The sequence below is a fragment of the Carassius gibelio genome, chromosome B5 (assembly GCF_023724105.1).
Source record: "Carassius gibelio isolate Cgi1373 ecotype wild population from Czech Republic chromosome B5, carGib1.2-hapl.c, whole genome shotgun sequence".
Lineage (NCBI taxonomy): Eukaryota > Metazoa > Chordata > Actinopteri > Cypriniformes > Cyprinidae > Carassius > Carassius gibelio.
Window position 1 is genome coordinate 42,178,013 of NC_068400.1, and position 17,779 is coordinate 42,195,791.

At 36.1% G+C, this 17,779-nt stretch overlaps 1 protein-coding gene across 1 annotated transcript in view; it reads right to left on the reverse strand.

Moving 5' to 3' along the window:
- Positions 1 to 12,347, reverse strand: part of LOC127957012 (serine/arginine repetitive matrix protein 4-like) — a 59,104-nt gene extending 46,757 nt beyond the window's left edge. The window contains exon 1 of the mRNA XM_052555343.1: positions 11,514 to 12,347. Within this exon, the coding sequence (XP_052411303.1) occupies positions 11,514 to 11,644 (131 nt within the window). The 5' untranslated portion in view covers positions 11,645 to 12,347. The remainder of the gene's footprint in view (positions 1 to 11,513) is intronic.
- Positions 12,348 to 17,779: the final 5,432 nt, after the last annotated feature.

Consider the following 17,779-nt stretch of genomic DNA (forward strand, 5'->3'; position numbering starts at 1 on the left):
GACATGTAGTTGCAAATTTCTGAGATTAAGTTGATATGTAGTTAACATGTAGTTACAAAGTTACTTATAGTCAGTAGAATATCTAAAGTTGACTATCGAAATAAAGTGTAACCGTATTTTATATAATGATTTGCAGGTCAATAGCAGTTTTATACATCGGAATTTAGCTTTTGCACAAGAGAATGGCTGTGGAAAATCTTACACGAGCTTGATTGGGTTATGATAATGAACGACAGGGTAACCGCAGTCTTCAATTCATTCAGCTTCATCCAGTCGAATCAATAGCAGACCAACAATCAATCTACGAAACAAGCAACTTCGGTAAACTCAATTCCTTCTCAAAGCAAACATGTCTTGAAGAAAAATAAACCTTCCCTGGAAATTTGTGCAAAAAGAAAAGACCAAGTAAATTCGCTTGAATGTTAGCAGCAGGGTTTTAAAAGCAATTTAAAAGCAAGTTTAAAGATGATATGACAAGTACCAGTCAATTATTCGCATAGGGGCAAAATTGCATTTTTGAGAGAAAAACAATAGATGTAAGTGTACGAGTCAGATTTTACTATTATAGTCAGCAGTAAAGTGAATAAAACATTTATTTAAACTCTATAAATATGTCTTTTATTTAACACCCCCCCCCCCAAAAAAAAAAAAAAAAAAAAAATATATATATATATATATATATATATATAAATATATATATATATATATATATATATATATATATATATATATATATAACAACATCTATTATAAACACCATAGTTGAACAAATTGGGAATGCATTATACAATTAATTCTAGGCTCATGTGTGTGTATACAGTATATATTTATAGGATTTGTATTGTTTACTATATGCTGTAATATAGTGATTTCTCTTCTTTTGGATTCGGGAGCAGTCCCATTCCCAGGTCTGTTACCCTAATCTTTTTATTCTCCTAGTTAAACTAACATCTGCTAGGGGATGTGGTTGTCCCCCTTACTCTTTCTCCCACGGGCCATCTGCTTCCTAACCCACACAAACACACTTAGACTGAGTCCAGCTGAAACCCTCTGCATTTTTAATGAGGTTTGCCACTGAGAAGAACAGATTGTGTGGCTACAGTGACCCTCTTACTGCACGGGGGTGAACTCATCTCTCTAGTCTTGCCAGAAAACACTAGGTCTACAGACGAGGATCAGCAACACCCTTTGTAATCGCCCTGCGCTGTGGGACTCTTGAAAGCTCAGTGACACCACGAGAAAGGAGGAGGAAAATTAAACACAGCCGATTAAGTAGAGAAGAAAAAAAAATCATGCATAGGTGACCAGCATTTTTCAGCTGAATAACCAATAATGATGTTTCTCCAGTCATGCAGCTGATACTACAAGCTAATGGGCCGTATGCTCTGTGATTTATTACTGCAAACAGAAAGACATCATTTTATTTCTCAACCATTTTAACATCTTAAAATCTCGTAATAGCTTGTGTGATCTGTGCCTGCACTGTAAGCAATTGCTGTAAATTTACAGCCGATTTTCAACAATCAAATACTGTTTTCATGTTAAACAGTTTAGTACTGTAGTTCACAATGCATTCTGGGCTGCTTAAATTGGAGCAACAAGACAGAGGCCCAAAACAGTATGATGATGTTTTAAATTACAGGACAATACAGTATTTTTTGGAAACTGCCTGTTGACTGGGGAATTTGGAGCACGCTGTCAAAAGCTTGATTCAACATTAATCTTTTTAAATTGAGGCTACTGCTTTTGGTAAATTTTCTTTACAAATACAGAAATAATTTGCCATTTACTCCTGGATGGGAACCATCATTTGGATAGGAGATTTTCCAGAAGAGGACGCACAATTTAGATGACGCGCTGCACACATCGTCGAGTGTTTTTCATCAACATCCATCGGTCTTTCATCTACAAATTAAACGTCTACAAACATCAAACATCTACAAATTAAACGGTAATTCAATTTTTATTCTTATTGCCAAGAATGCTTGATATAAAACTGATAGGAGCTTGTATTGGTAGGGATTTGAACGTCATTTGACAGTGGGGCTTAGATTTGAAAAGCCAAAACAATATTACTTTTGGGTGGTATTTTATTTAATTTCATTAACGTTAGCCGAACTTAAGCTTCCGAGGAACAACACTTGTTAACCGGCAAGCGAGAGAGCGGCTAATCGACAGATGAAGGCAGCAGGAAAATAGCGTTAGGATACTGGAATAATTAGCCAAATGGTACATTTTGCCCAGTGATTAAGGAATTATTTCAACCAAACCATAGGATTATTTGTACATCGGCTAACCAAGATGGTTTTGGTGAGTTTTATTTGGTTTTAAAGGTGTTTTTTTCAAACAGTTAACAAGAAAATTAAGCTAATTGTAGATCGGTTAAAGACAGTTGAATCGTCAAGGATTTGAATTTTTCTATTTAAATGCCAAATTGGTGTGAAAATATTGTCTTTCTGGACTCTTTGTGAATGTATTTTTTTTTTTTTTTTTTTTTTTTTTTATCTGTCGCTGCGTGTCTCACACAGCCAACTTCTCAACTGTTTTAGAGTAGGCTATAGGCTTTGTCAAAGCGTTTTGCATCATCTGTGGGGTTTTTTTTCACAATATTAACATTGAAACACGGTAAAGGTTAAACATTTCTGAATGAAGACTGATACGGTTTCACAAAAAATTTGCCAGCAGCCGTAATCAATACTAATGCATGTTTGTTGATGAAAATTTTCCATAAGAAATTACCATCGGGCAATAACAAAATGTTCCCCTGTCAGATCTGTTGTCATAATTGTGCTACAATAGTGACATACATAAGGCACATGAGAATTCATAAAAATACACCTAATTTAACCTTTAAGTGTGTTTTGCCAGATTGCAGTCAGACTTTTCAAAAATTTTCAACATTTAAGTGTCACATTTACAGACATAATAAACGTGTAGTTAGGCCTACTTTGTCTGGTGTTGAACTAACATGTCATGTTGATATCTGCAGTGCAAGGTGTGAGACTTTGACTGCATTTTACTCTCATTTGAAAACACACATTAGAGAGGGGAAAAAAGTTGCGTGTCCTTACAGACACTGTAGCAAGAGCTTTACAGTTTTATCCACATTCACATCACACATGAGTCGGAAACATAAAAATGTTGCTGAGGAAAATTTGGCTGAATCCATTGTGAATCCTGGTGTTTCCTATGTGAGTGAACAAGATCAGTCTGATATGCAGATTGATCCTCCCGGTGATGCAGTTGATGAACAAGAGATTTACCCAGAAATTGCTGATGAATCACAGTTCTTTAAAAATTTAGCCCTTTTTTATTTGAAATTGCAAGCAAAGTGTTTGCTTCCATCCTCTGTCATCCAAACAATTATTGATGATTTTCAGGAAATACATGATATAAGCCAGTCACATTTGCTTTTTAAACTCAACGAGAAGTTGATTACACTTGGCATTTCTGAAGCATACACAAACAATGTGATTGAAGTCATGAAAACTGAGGATCTTTTTAGGACCTGCAACACTCGGCCACTGAAAACTGATCAGAAAAGAAAAAATGTTTTCAAGAACAGCTTCAACTATGTTGAGCCAGTTCAGATCTGTCTAGGTCAGAATGAGGCAGGCAAAGAGTGTTTTGTCCAGTATGTTCCTATTAAACAGACAATTGATTCTCTATTCCATTGCCAATCAGTGCAGGAACAATATAAGCAAGTACACTCCAGTACTGGTTTGAAGGATATTCTTAAGGATGTGTGGGATGGCAAAAATATGTCTGAGAATGTGCTCTTCCAGACGGAGAGTTCATCACTGAGCTTGATCCTTTATCAGGATGCATTTGAAGTGGTAAACCCACTGGGATCTGGAAAGAAAAAACATAAGATACTTGCAGTGTATCTAACTCTAGCAGATTTAATGCCACACAACAGATCCAGCACTGATCAAATGCAACTTGTTCTTCTCTGTAAAGAACACGATTTTAAGTATTTTGGTCAAGACTTGGTTATGGGCACTCTTGTTAATGACCTTAAAGATCTTGAGCTCAATGGTGTTACCCTGTCTGATGGAAATGTTTACAAGGGAACTTTGTGTGCCATTGCAGGTGACAACCTAGGCTCACATAACATAGGAGGCTTTGTGGAGAACTTCAGCAAGAGTTTGCACTTCTGCAGATATTGTGATATCAGCAGAGACGCATTCCATGCAGATCCTCTTATCCAGAGCACAAAACGTACAGTGCAGTCATATAGTGGTCATGTTCAGAGCAGTGAAGGACAGTCTACATCTAGTGGAGGTGTTAAATTTGACTCCGCGTTTAATAGACTCAAATACTTCCATGTATGTCAGCCAGGGTTGCCTCCATGTCTTGGCCATGATCTTTTTGAAGGTATTGTATCCTCTGATCTGGCACTGTACATTAACCATCTTGTTAAGGTGGATAAAATGTTTAGCTATCTTGAGTTGAATCAACGAATAAATCAGTTCAAGTATCTCGGTAGGGATGCTAATGACAAACCGTGTGAGGTTAATCCAGACGGTGGAAAACTTGGGGGACATGCTGTGCAGAATTGGTGTTTGCTAAGAATGTTGCCTATTTTGATCGGAGACAAAGTAAAAAATCCAAGTGACAACCAAGTTTGGCAGTTGGTTTTGCAACTTAGAGAAGTCGTGGATCTCAGTTGTGCACCTGCAATTTCAAATGGCCAGATAGCCTACCTAAGAGTTCTGATTGATGAATATTTACTTTGCCGAATTCAAACCTTTCCTGACAAACCACTTAAGCCCAAACATCATTATGTCAGTCATTATCCTGAGCTCATTATCCAGTTTGGGCCACTTATTCGCCTATGGACTTTAAGATTCGAGAGCAAACACACATATTTTAAGCAGTGTTTGAGAAAATTGTGCAACTTTAAGAATCCATGTTCTACTCTTGCAGAGAGACATCAGCTTCTGCAGGCCTTTCTGAGTGCAGGTGCCTTCTTCCCTCCAGATGTTTCAGTAGAAAGGGGCACACAGTTTTTCTCAGATGACTACAATGATGTAATCATAGAAGCAGTTGCAAATCACAATTTTGAGTCCACAAACACTCTGATAGCCAATGAAGTGACTGTGAAGGGGACAAAATACAGAAAGAACATGATCATTGTGATTGATCATGATGATGAGGGGCTTGTTACTGGAAAAATCAAAGTGGTTCTCGTTCATAAGGATTCAACAGTATATTTTATAGCTGAAAAGTATCATGCCCTGCGTATTCCTGACATGGGTGTTTACAGCCTCACACTGATGCAGAGAAACTACTGTTGTATTAATCAGGAGAATCTGCTTGATTACTATCCCTTGCCTGAGTACACTGTGCATGGCACACCACTGATAATTCTTCACCATTATTTCCCTCTAGTCCAGAATGATGGCGAACATGAGTGAAGAAATCAAAGAGATAATCTGCAAGACCTTGCCAAACCTGTCTGAAGAGACTCAGTGGCAAATAATATCGAAACTTCAGAGCTCCGGCTTGGAATCAAAAGAAGACTTAAAATATGTACAACAGGAAGACATTGCTGATCTGTTACCTGTTATCCAGTGCAGAAAACTCCTGGATGCATTCAAATTAGGTAATATATGGTTAATCTAGTGTGACATTTTCTTGTTATATTCTCTTGTTTATTCAGTTGTGGAATTTCTTTTTCTGAAACTATATAATGCACCTTTGAACTTTTCAAATATGCCGAGATATATAACGAGAGTTTAGAAGACTTTTGGCCAAATGTCTGCAGTGACTCTGAGATAGCTTATTATTTATGTGCCCTAAATATATATATATTTTTTTTAGAAACCGAGAAAGTTACATTGGATTTACAAGTCATTCCAACTTCGTCACCAATGAGTAGTGATTGGTCGGTGTCGGGGTCGTCATCACCAACATTATGCACTCCGCCTAATTCTAGCTCATCACAGCTATCAGCCATTTCTTCATGTTCAAGCCAGTCAAGAAACAGTGAACCAAGCAACAGACCTTCCACATCTCAGATACTGAAAACATGGCCAGAAACTTTCCAGGTCCCTTGGGAACAAATGCCACAGGAAATTCGTTCTGCAATTGCAGATGGCAAGAGACCTAAACCAATGGAGCGACGTCAGATGGTACGAGTACTCGCGGATGAAATGAGAAGGTATGAGGCTAACCCCACTCGCGCACAATGCCTAACTGTGGTTCGAAATATCATCAGGCAGTACCCAAAGAGTTTTGCTGATATTGCACCAGATGGGTCACTTCTGTGTGGAGGTTACACATCACTTTTGATTCAATTGAAAAACCGCATTGAGAATTTGAACCGTGATGGAAGCTTCTCATTCCACCGATCCTCTACAGCCAAGAGGGGTCCAACTGACACATACGGATGTACACGATTTCAGCCAGAGCTGCCCCCAGAAGAAACTGATGAAACTGTGGAACAGCACCGCCAGAGACTGGAGGAGATTTATAAACAGGAGGGAGCAGGTGGAGCAGAAAGAGCAGAAGTAAAAAATCTAATGGAGCTCACATTCTCTCTACAACGTCGCCATATAAATACAATTCCACCACCTGACATTGAAGATGTGAAAAGCAAATGGCCTTTTCTTTTCACGCCAAGGTATATATACGGCCATTTTGAGTTGCTCACAGACATCAATGTGCTTCGTAGCTTGGAACTCAGCATGCAGGAATGTGGAAGAGCCATCACAGAATACTTCAGGGGAAAACCTACCAACAAAAATGTCAAAGATATCCTCTCTAATGGTGAAGATAATGAGATGGCACTTCGTGTTGTTCAGCTGCTCATGGCACACTTTGGAGAGGACATAACTGGGCTGATCCTTCTTACAGATGTAAGTTTTATTTTTTCTCTCTTACCCTGTGTTTTAAAGGGTGACTCCACCAGTCTTCAGTGTCCAGACGCCTAATGTGTGTACTAGTTTTGGGGAGTACTACTACATATGTGAAAACAGAAGTGTAAATTATTTTGTAGCTTAGAGCAAGCTGCGTGTAAGCTGATAATTTACCTCCATGTTGTCACACAGTTGCTAAATTGCATTATGGGTAAAGTAGGTGCAAGGTTTTAACAAGTATTTAACTTGTCTTCTTTGCCCTACTATGACACTGTTGAATGTTTTAAAAGCAAATAATCAAATCAATACAGCAGAAACACAAGTATTAACTTTTTTATTCCACATTCTTCTTCCTTTTCATAACCTGGTGCCTACATTATCCACAATGCAACCTGACCACTGAGTGACATCCCTGGAGGCAATTTATCATATAATGTGCAGTTCCCCCTAGAGTCCCAAAAGGGTTCATACTACGTTTTAGACGTCTGCAGTAGAACTCCCCAAGACCTGTAAAAATTAAATTGTTACCCTTTAAATTTTGAATGCCAAATTTATTTAGCAGTTTGATTGTAGGTACTTCAGAAGCCTACCTCATTCACCTCTTGGTTACTCTATCCTAGTGTTTACAAATTATTATTCTTTAGCTAAATATTCTTCTTCAAAATCTTATTATGGTAAGGATAATGTATTTGTTCCCTTCAGGTGTCTGCCACTGCAGCTGACGTTGAGACAACTCTCAGTCTTCCTGCAAGTCCTCGCCTGATACTGCCTGGTAATATACATTTAATTTATATTAATTGATAGACACATTGTATATCATATCGGCTATTCATCTTGAGTTTACAAATGCTTACACATGGTAACAATTATTCCCATGTTGCTATGACTTGAAGTTTCAGGTGCAACAGGGCAAGTCACAATTAAGGGTTGGATGATCACCTTTGAGGGCCGTGTAATCTCTGAGGGCATCACACCAACATTTGCAACAGGACTTGCTGCTATTTTTGCAATCTACTACATATTGAACCTTCAGTATCAAGAAGAGGCAGCCTGCACTCTGGAATTCATTCAGAGGTAAACCCCCTTCATTCCCTCTCATCATTATATGGATATATACAATTAAATCAATGTGTTTGTATTTTTTTGCATAAAATGGTTATTAGTACTGTACATTTCAAGTCTCAGTACACACCTACACACACACACACACACACACACATCTTCACACACACACACACATCTACACACACTCACACAAACAGAGGGTATAGGCTTCATTATAGTTCCATTTGATGTCATTCAATCCACTCTATTTGTGCAATGCAATGCAATTCATTGCATTTAATTGCATGTACAAAAAACATTATTTTGTTGCAACCGCACTGTGATCTTAGACTATTTTGATTTCAGACGCTTCATTGGTATAAATCCAGAGAGAGGGACAAAGGCCAAAAGGGGCAAGGTTGTCTCTAAGAAGAAAGGTGTAATCGTCCAGAAGAAGTCTTCTGCAGTCAATACACACGTCGCCACGCTACTGAAGAATCTCCTTGACTTTGAATGGAACTTCATATAGATTGGTGAGCTCTATAATCTTTCTCTCTTTGTTTTGACACTCTGGCATTGTCACATTAAGCCACAAGAGAACTGGTATTATTAAATTTATAAGCATTAGCTTGGAGTGTATGCTGTACATTCCTGATTGTATAGTTTATTTATTATTATGAATATTTGTTGTTTTTTGACAGTGGAAGTACTGGAATAATGCTGCACAGAGGAACAGCTACTACCAAAGTGATGTTCATCTCTCCTTGATCAACAACTGAGATGTAAAAACACAAGCCTACCTCACAGGACAATTTTAAGAGGTAACCTGCAAGTCTAGCTTGCAGTGACACAGTTGCCTACCTTACGGTTTCATCCCTAAATGTTTTTATTGATGCTGTTATTGATTCATCTTGCTAAAATGTTATAGTTTCAAAATGGCCTTAATGCGCATTTTCAAAATGTTCTTAGGTATGTTTTCAAAATGTTGTCAATTCTGCACATGTTCAGATGTTATTATGGAAGTATATATTGCAGATTACAAATATAAATCTTTTAAATTGACAAACTTTTTTTTGTATTCATGTTGACATTGACATTGCTCTTTTAAATAAAGGTATTTGATTTAGAAGTTTTATTGCTTATTTTGCATTATATTCACAATAATTCTTAAGCAATTGTCTTTAGTCCTGGAGTTCATTGGGAGACTGATATTTTAAATATCAATGAAGACTGATATTTTAGGAAACTTCTAAATTTATGTTATTTATAATACAGTTAATGTAATTCAGCATATCTTTGTGATTATTTGGAAATGACAATAATAGTGTTTAGGTTGTTACTTTAACTTCTCACAGTTTACTGTAGACAGGCCCAGTAGACGTGCCTGTCTAAAGTAAACTGAGATAAGTTAAAGTAACAATCTAAACAATATTATTTTAGTTTCCAAATAAATCACACAAATGTACTGCATTTTTTTAAACTTTATTAGACTGTGAAATCATTTAACAGTGTGACTACAGAAATATACTGTATTTCTGGTTTACAGACTACCACCGTAAAGTAATTTTACGTATGAATACCGTAAAAATAACGGTATATTGCTGGCGTCTTTGCTGCCAGCTCTTTACTGTAAATTATATAAATACAGAAACATACCGTTTTTCTGGTTTACAGACTAATACCGTAAAGTAATTTTACGTATGAATACCGTAAAAATAACGGTATACTGCTGGCGTCTCTGCTGCCAGCTCTTTACTGTTATTTTACAGGACATTTTTTTACAGTGTGTGGTAAAAACAACCAAGTCGACCCCGAATGCTGAATTTGCACTGGTTAAATCAGTGATATTGATTTGGTTGTTAATGTTGCTGTCATTACCAACCCTGTACACATCAACATCAACGTCAGGTGCACCCTGAAGGGCGAGCAGCCTTATGAATATGTAAATATTCACAGTGAGATAAACAGGTAGAGAGGAAGAGACTAATGAAAGAGCGAGAAGAGGCTACTGGAAGCAAAATTAACAATGTGAATTTTTAATCTTAACGTTCTCTCTGACGATAACAACAACAACAATATAAAAAGCCTCTTTTTTAAAGAGACAATACACTTTATAAAGGATTTTTTCATCCAAAAATTTTAATCCTGTCATCATTTACGCATCATTTTCACTAGACAGTTTTCTAAAAATATCTATTTTTGTGTTTGGAGCAACATTAAGGTAAGTAATAGTTTCAGAATTTTCATTTTTGTTTGAAAATGTAAAGAATGTTTTGTCAAGAATCCTAAATTCTAAACAACTGGTTTAACTCTTAAGGTCAATTATATTATTTAAACAACTTCAAATGACGATTTCTCTTTCAAGTCAGGAACAACATTTCCTTAAAGCAATGCTACATTTGCTGTGTTTACAGAATACTGAGACACAGAAAGCAGCAGGTTTGCGGTGCATTTCGACTATGAAGCAGTTATGTGCTAACAGACTACGATAAAACCTTAGTGCTTCTACACTGCAAATCCAATCTCCACGAGACTGCAAGATGAGTTACACGGTGCATGGAAAGGTACATGCATAAGAGTGAATCACAAATCAGTTCTGCACTCCTTACCGGCGTAATGAGCGAGGAGTAAGGCTTGATCCTGATTAACAGGAACTGAAGGAAAGGGAAGCAAAGCCCTGGTTTTTCTATCGCTATTTCGCCTTTTCTCTCTATTCGCCATGCCTCCTAATTCATGGGTGAAGGAGAAGGCGCTGAGATCATCTTCATGTACTAACCTAAGGGCATGATGAAGGGCTCCACTCTGACTTGATTCATTAGGACTCTATGTAGCCTCTCGCTCTGCTGTGCACTTATGTGTGCACAAGTGAAACTGACTGGCCTCCAGTGAAGGACGGACGATGATGAATGTAGAGCACAGGAGAGCACAGCGTTTGTGTGATATAGAAATGGGAGAAAAAGTTGCATGAACACAAGCAAGGGCAACCAAATGAGAAATCTGAGAGAGCTAGCTCTTAAAAATAAAGGTTCTTCACGATTCCATAGAAGAACCATATTTGGTTCCAATAAAGAACCTTTAACGTCTGAAGAACCTTTATGATTTTGTGGCGAAAAGAAGGTTGTTCAGATTATAAAAAGATAAGAAATTCATGTTTCTTTAAATTCTTCATAACTTTTCTTCTATGGCATTGCTTTGAAGAACCTTTCAAGCACCTTTATTTTTAAGCGTGTACTGAGATCCCAATATAAAACCGATGGTAGACAAAACAAAAACAAGACAAATTTCAGGAATAAATAATGCATTTTGCTATCTTACACTTTATTTTAATTTGTATTTGGTACAGTGTAATTATGCATGAGAGTAATATCAATTAGGGTTAGGATTAGGGTTACTTGCATGTTATTATGTATCATTTTTGGTATTATAATAGTAAGCACATGTAACGTGTAACATGGACACCTTAAAAAAAAGTGTTAGCATGTTGTTGTTTTTTTAATATATATCTGGCACTCCAAAAGGAATGCTATTAAATGGTATTATAAAACAAAACGACTGCTAATCATCATTTTAGAAAGGGCATAAGAAGCCCCAGGCTGCAGGACTCACTTTGTCACGGCTCTGCGCGCGGTGATGCTGGCGACGATGATGCTCTCGGGTCTCGGCATCGCCACGGCTTTGAACGTGCCCTGCCAGAACTTCTCAAAAAGCTGCTTCTCTCCCTGAAGCACACTTGCCATGGCGTCACGATGTTTTAGGGGTGAATACCGAGTCGGTTGTGTGCCGTAGTTCCGCTGAATCCTCTCCCGGTGGATGTGTGTAGGCGGCTGACCGAGGGAGCTGTCCAAGTTCTGAAACCAGCGAGTGTTATGGCTCCTTTCTCCGGTGTTTGTGTTTGTCTTACGTTTTAAGTTCTCTCCAGAGTCCGTTTTTACGTTTCCCCCATCAGTTTCATGACGACTGCGGCCAGCTTCTATTTATTGCATCTGCGTCCCTCTTCGTGCATCCCGTCTTCAAGTCATTTTAAGAGTCTGAAGCCACCTGCTGAATCGCTTTTTTACAATATGCATTGCACTCCCTTCAGTTAGAAATTACATTAACGAGCGTGCATTTAGTTAGATATTAGATTAACGAGCGTGCATTTAGTTAGATATTAGATTAACGAGCGTGCATGAGTCCAGTGCCAGCGTATGTGAACGGAAGAGTTGTGTCAGCCTCAGCTCGCTCGCGTCGCGATGTGAGAAACTCAGCCGATGCTGGCTCGCTTTTGTTGCGCGCGCCTTGTGACGTTGAAGAAGCGAAGAGTAAAGGTCACGGGGAGCGTGACCATCCCTCCGTGCTCGTTCTCTTTCTCTCTCGCGTCCTCTGACTCGAACAAAAGACGGTGCCTGTTGCCTTAATCAGCATAACAAAAGAGGCAGGGGTCGGCGCAGAGGCAGCAGACGGAGCATGTGTCAGGCACAATACTTCCGAGGCACAGCATTTCCCCCATCAGCCCTCGAGGGCCCACAGTAAACCCCCCTCCCTCTCCCAAACACCACCTGTCACTGAAACCCCACCTGCAGAGTGCACAGGTGATAGTACTACAAACAAAAGGAACACGCCTCCACATTTTGTGCCTTTGTATATATGTACACTCTTCATATGCAAGTCATTCTTTCAGTTTGAAAAACATCACTGAAGCTAAAGTATGCACATAGGTTCATTCTTCAGAATTACTATTGTTCACATTTTAGAATAACTGTCAAAAGCCATTAAAGCAGTAGAATGTTAAAACTTTGTATTGGTCAAACATTTGTTTGGCAACACTTTGCAATAGGTTTCATTAGTTGATAGATTGGTTTCCATGAACCACAAATGAACAATACTTCTACAGCATTTCTTAGTCTTAGTTAATGTTGGTTTCAGCATAATGCATTATTAAAATCACAAGCTGTGTTTGTTAACATTAGTTAATGCACTGAGATCTAACAAGAGCAAACAGTTTTTAACTAGCGTTAACAAAAATGAATAAATAGTGTATTAAATGTATTGTTCATTGTTAATACTTTAACTAATGTTAACACATAAAGCCTTTTTTTAGCCTATTAAAAGCTTCTAGGCATTTGCATTAAATAATTAAGATCCTGAGAACTATACAATCATGTGTCTGCTAAAGGTATTGTGAAATAATCAACTTATAAAACTCTAAAATAGTAACATTTTTGATATCCCTCATAAATAACAAAGCAACCATAACTTAACCCTTAAATCCTGGTGGTATCCTTGGGAATATGCAGACTTTGATCAAATTTACATTGTAAAGCGACTACTTTAGTGACTTCAGTATAAAATTCTGGATTAAATTTACCATTTTGATCCAAAAGTAACATGGGTGCATGCTGTGAGAAGGCTCTCTGAAAGTGATAAAATGTTGTTACTTTCATAAGATACACAAACTTTAGATTTAATAAAATTGCAAATGGTTTGGATGAAGCCTTAAATTATATTTTTGCGTTTGAATTTATGTGTTAAAATGTATCTGTTATTTATTTATACGTGTTAATGACTTGATGATAGCAAACATAAAGTGTTACAAAAGTATCAGTTTGACACATCTGACAAATGTTTCAAAAGCTGATAATAGATGACATGAAGGGGTTATGCTGAAAAACTATATGCTGAAAGCAATATGATGGATTTAAATATCTGACACATGAGTGAAGCAGCTGAGCTTTTATCATAAGCATACATACTAAGTGTAAATAAGTGATAGCTGCCATTCATTAGTTCTGCTTATTGCTAACATGCTAACATGCTAACATGAAACTCCATGTGCAATGCCACAATCCACTTCATTATAAAGGAGAACCACACTGCAGTGATATGAATGAGGATTAAGTCTTGGCACGCTTCAATTGAACCAAATTCAAAGATTACTTCATCTTAACATCCCATATGTTATGTTTATACAGCTTTTCTTTAAGATGACTATGTGCACAATCAAATATCAAAAACATTTTTTCTCTATGTATCAAAATACTGTTTTTTCTTTTTTTGCACTAGCTAATTTTTGAATCAAATATGAATATTTATACATTTATATCTCTACTTTTTTAACACCCAGTGAACATATTTTGAGCAACCCTTCACTACGTAAGAAACAAACACAAAATGCTAATGTGCAAAAGCTTTAAAAGAGATGTGGAGTTCATTTTTCTTTTACTGTTGTTCAATGCAAAACATTAATCCACTCTTAATCCACTTTTTGATTATTTGATTTTGGAACTGGCAGGTAGTTCTTAAATCATATATCCTTAAAATCAGCCTGCATGTAGAATAATATTTTAAACACATACAGTATTTAACACAGGAAATTGCACCATGGCAAAAGGAAATGTAATGCAGGGTTATTATGGTTAATTAAAACCAGAAGCCGTAGCTTAAAATAATGTATTTATTTATTTATTTATTTATTTATTTATTTATTTATTTATTTATGCATATATATGCCCCAGTCTTTGTCAATTATGAGCGATCTTTAAAAAAAATGCTGTTTGTTTTTTTATGAAATTAATCACTCATGTATTCTAATATTAAAATGCATTGAGTGTTGGCTGTCATAGCATCTCTTTTTTCTTCCTTCTATCATGTCCATTACCACAGAAGCCTGGCTCTATTCCTGTCACCACATGAAACAGAATTGAGGGTAACTGCTCAATCCTGTCAGCTTTTGTTTAATTCCAGTAGTCAACATGTCAAGAGATGGGATGCTCCGTACACAGCATAAGGACGGGGGGGGGGGGGGGGTTGGGGGGGAGCCACATAAATCACTGACAGAAATAAACTAGCATGAAACATCATTCTAGATACAAACTGCCAGGGCAAGATGTTGATTCATATTTAATTTCCTTGGAGTGCATTGCTGCATGAAAAGTCATCGAAATGCAAATATATTTTGATAACTTTATATTGACGACTGAGAGAATGGACAGACATCATGTGATTTAATCCCTGTGAGGGAGATATTTTGTTACTCATTACTAATTGCATGTTGTAAAGAGGCATATTCATTAGACTTCATGAATTGGCAATTTTTAAAATGTAGTAGTGTAGGTGTCACACTTATGTTCTTTTGTTGTGTTTTCATTCCTCGTGTTCTGTGACCTAGTTTTCCCTCGTGTTTGCTGCTATCGTTATGTTCAGGTGTGTCTTGTCAGTTATCCTCATTTGCCTTCATATTTAAATTGTGGTCAGTTCACTGTATTGTTGTTGTTTTGCAGCGAGTTCCCTTTGCATCTATGGATTATCATCTGATTGGATTCTAATTGAACTCTTTTGAGTATTAAATGCATCGTCGTGTGCCTTCCCTCTACACGAGTGTGACAGTAGATTTGTTGAGGGCATAAAATGCATAAATTAGAAGAAACAATATCTCACTGATTCTGGCCTTCACACAGACATCGCATTTCAATATGCAAATGCAAAATATCATATACTCAAAAATGGCATCACTAGTTTACTGTGAAACAGACGTGATTGTGCGAATTACCAACAAAAATAGCCAAACCAGCTGCGATGTCCTGAGTATTCTTCAATTAGCACATTTCACTGTGATTCACACCCAGTCTGCTCTACAAGGACAAATCAGCTGGAATCAATAGCCCTTATCCACCGTCTACCAGTGATCTTTATCATAGTGAACAAATTAAACTGAAGCTAAAGGCAATCAGTTAATGAACCAGCAGTCTTGAAGCTCATTCCGTATCTTTGTCTGTCTGAATGCCTCTGGATGACTTTGCACTGGATTATTCTGGAAGAGCATTATTCTGGAAATACACACAGTGGAGTATGGGATCTTCTTTTTTTATCTGGAAGTAAATAGATTTTTTTTTTTCATCATTTTAACGACATGCTTTCAGTAAAGCAAAATATATAAAATTATACCCCATTCAGATGTTTGGGGTCAGATGTTTTTATGCTTTTGAAAGTCTCTTGCACTGTATGTTCATCAAGGCTGCATGCTGTATTTATTTGATCAAAGTACACAAAATCTGCAATATTATGAAATATTGTTACACTTTAACATTTCATTTATTCCTTTTGAAAACTGAAGTAATGCTGGAAATTCAACTTATATATATATGATATAATATGATATATGTAAAAATTGATAGCCTGAATGCACTGTAAGTCGCTTTGGATAAAAACATCTGCTAAATGCATAAATTACATTAAAATTATATATATATATACTGTATATATATATATATATATATATATATATATATATATATATATATATATATATATATATATATATATATATATATATATATATATATATATATATATACAGTACAGACCAAAAGTTTGGAAACATTACTATTTTTAATGTTTTTGAAATAAGTTTCTTCTGCTCATCAAGCCTGCATTTATTTGATCAAAAATACAGAAAAAAAACAGTAATATAGTGACATATTATTAAAACTTAAAATAACCGTTTTCTATTTAAATATACTTAAGAAAAATAATTTATTCCAGCGATGCAAAGCTTAATTTTCAGCATCATTACAGCATGGAAACAGTTCTGCTGTCTAATATATTTGATCAATAAAAGGTTAAAAAGAACTGTATTTATTCAAAATAAAATAACAAAATCTAATAATATATTTTCTTTACTATCACTTTTTATCAATTTAACACATCCTTGCTGAATAAAAGTATTGATTTTATTAAAAAAAGAAAGAAAAGAAATTACTGACCCCAAATTACTGACCAGTTGTGTATATTGTTATTACAAAATATTTATATTTTAAAAACATAGCTTATTCTTATTTTTTTTTATTCATCAAAGTATCCTAAAAAAGTATCACATGTTCTGAAACAATATTAAGCAGCAGAACTGTTTCCAGCTTTGATCATGAATCATCATATTAGAATGATTTCTAAAGGATCATGTGATAATGATCCTAAAAATTCAGCTTTGCATCACAGAAATAAATGATCATTTAAACTATAATACATTTAAAAACAATTATTTTAAATTGTAATAATATATCACAATATTAGATTTTTTTCTGTATTTTTGATCAAATAAATGCAGGCTTGATGAGCAGAAGAAACTTCTTTCAAAAACATTAAAAATAGTAATGTTTCCAAACTTTTGGTGTGTACTGTATATATATATATATATATATATATATATATATATATATATATATATATATATATATATATATATATATATATATATATATGCACCATAGATACCCCACATTTACATTTGAAGATTGCAGTTGTTGATACAAAACTTAAATGCTCACTGAAAGTCAATGATTGCTCATCTACTGTAAATTGTATATAAGTCTAATTTGCTGATTTCTTCTCCCCAAATGTAAAAATCAACTGTTACTTAAATTGTGGCCTTGCATACTGTAAATGCTTGTTACAGCAGTTCTTTTACCCAACTGACCAGCTCCATAGAGGGTCACAGTTCTCTCATCAAGTGCAAAGCCAGCATTATAGCCCCAAAAAAGTTATCAAATCATAAGAGGAGGCAATGAAGCAGAACTCACCCAGTACGGTTCAGCACAAGCTGACAGTGTCAGCTTCTGGCCATATTTGCAGACATCTAGGTTTTGCCATCAGAAACAGCATTTACTGCCGTTTTTGCATTTATCCAATTACAAACAGTTGGTATTCGTATAGCCTGTGTCCGTAGAAAAGTACAAGATTCAATTAGCTAAGTGCTGAATGTGATGTTAGATAATAGTTTTCCTAATGGATTGTGCTGTATAGAGCATATGATGATAACTAAAGTTGTGCGGAGGCAAAAAAAGAAGAAGTTCTGATAAGGATCATTAGGTTTTTGTTGGGAAATATAAACGCCAGTC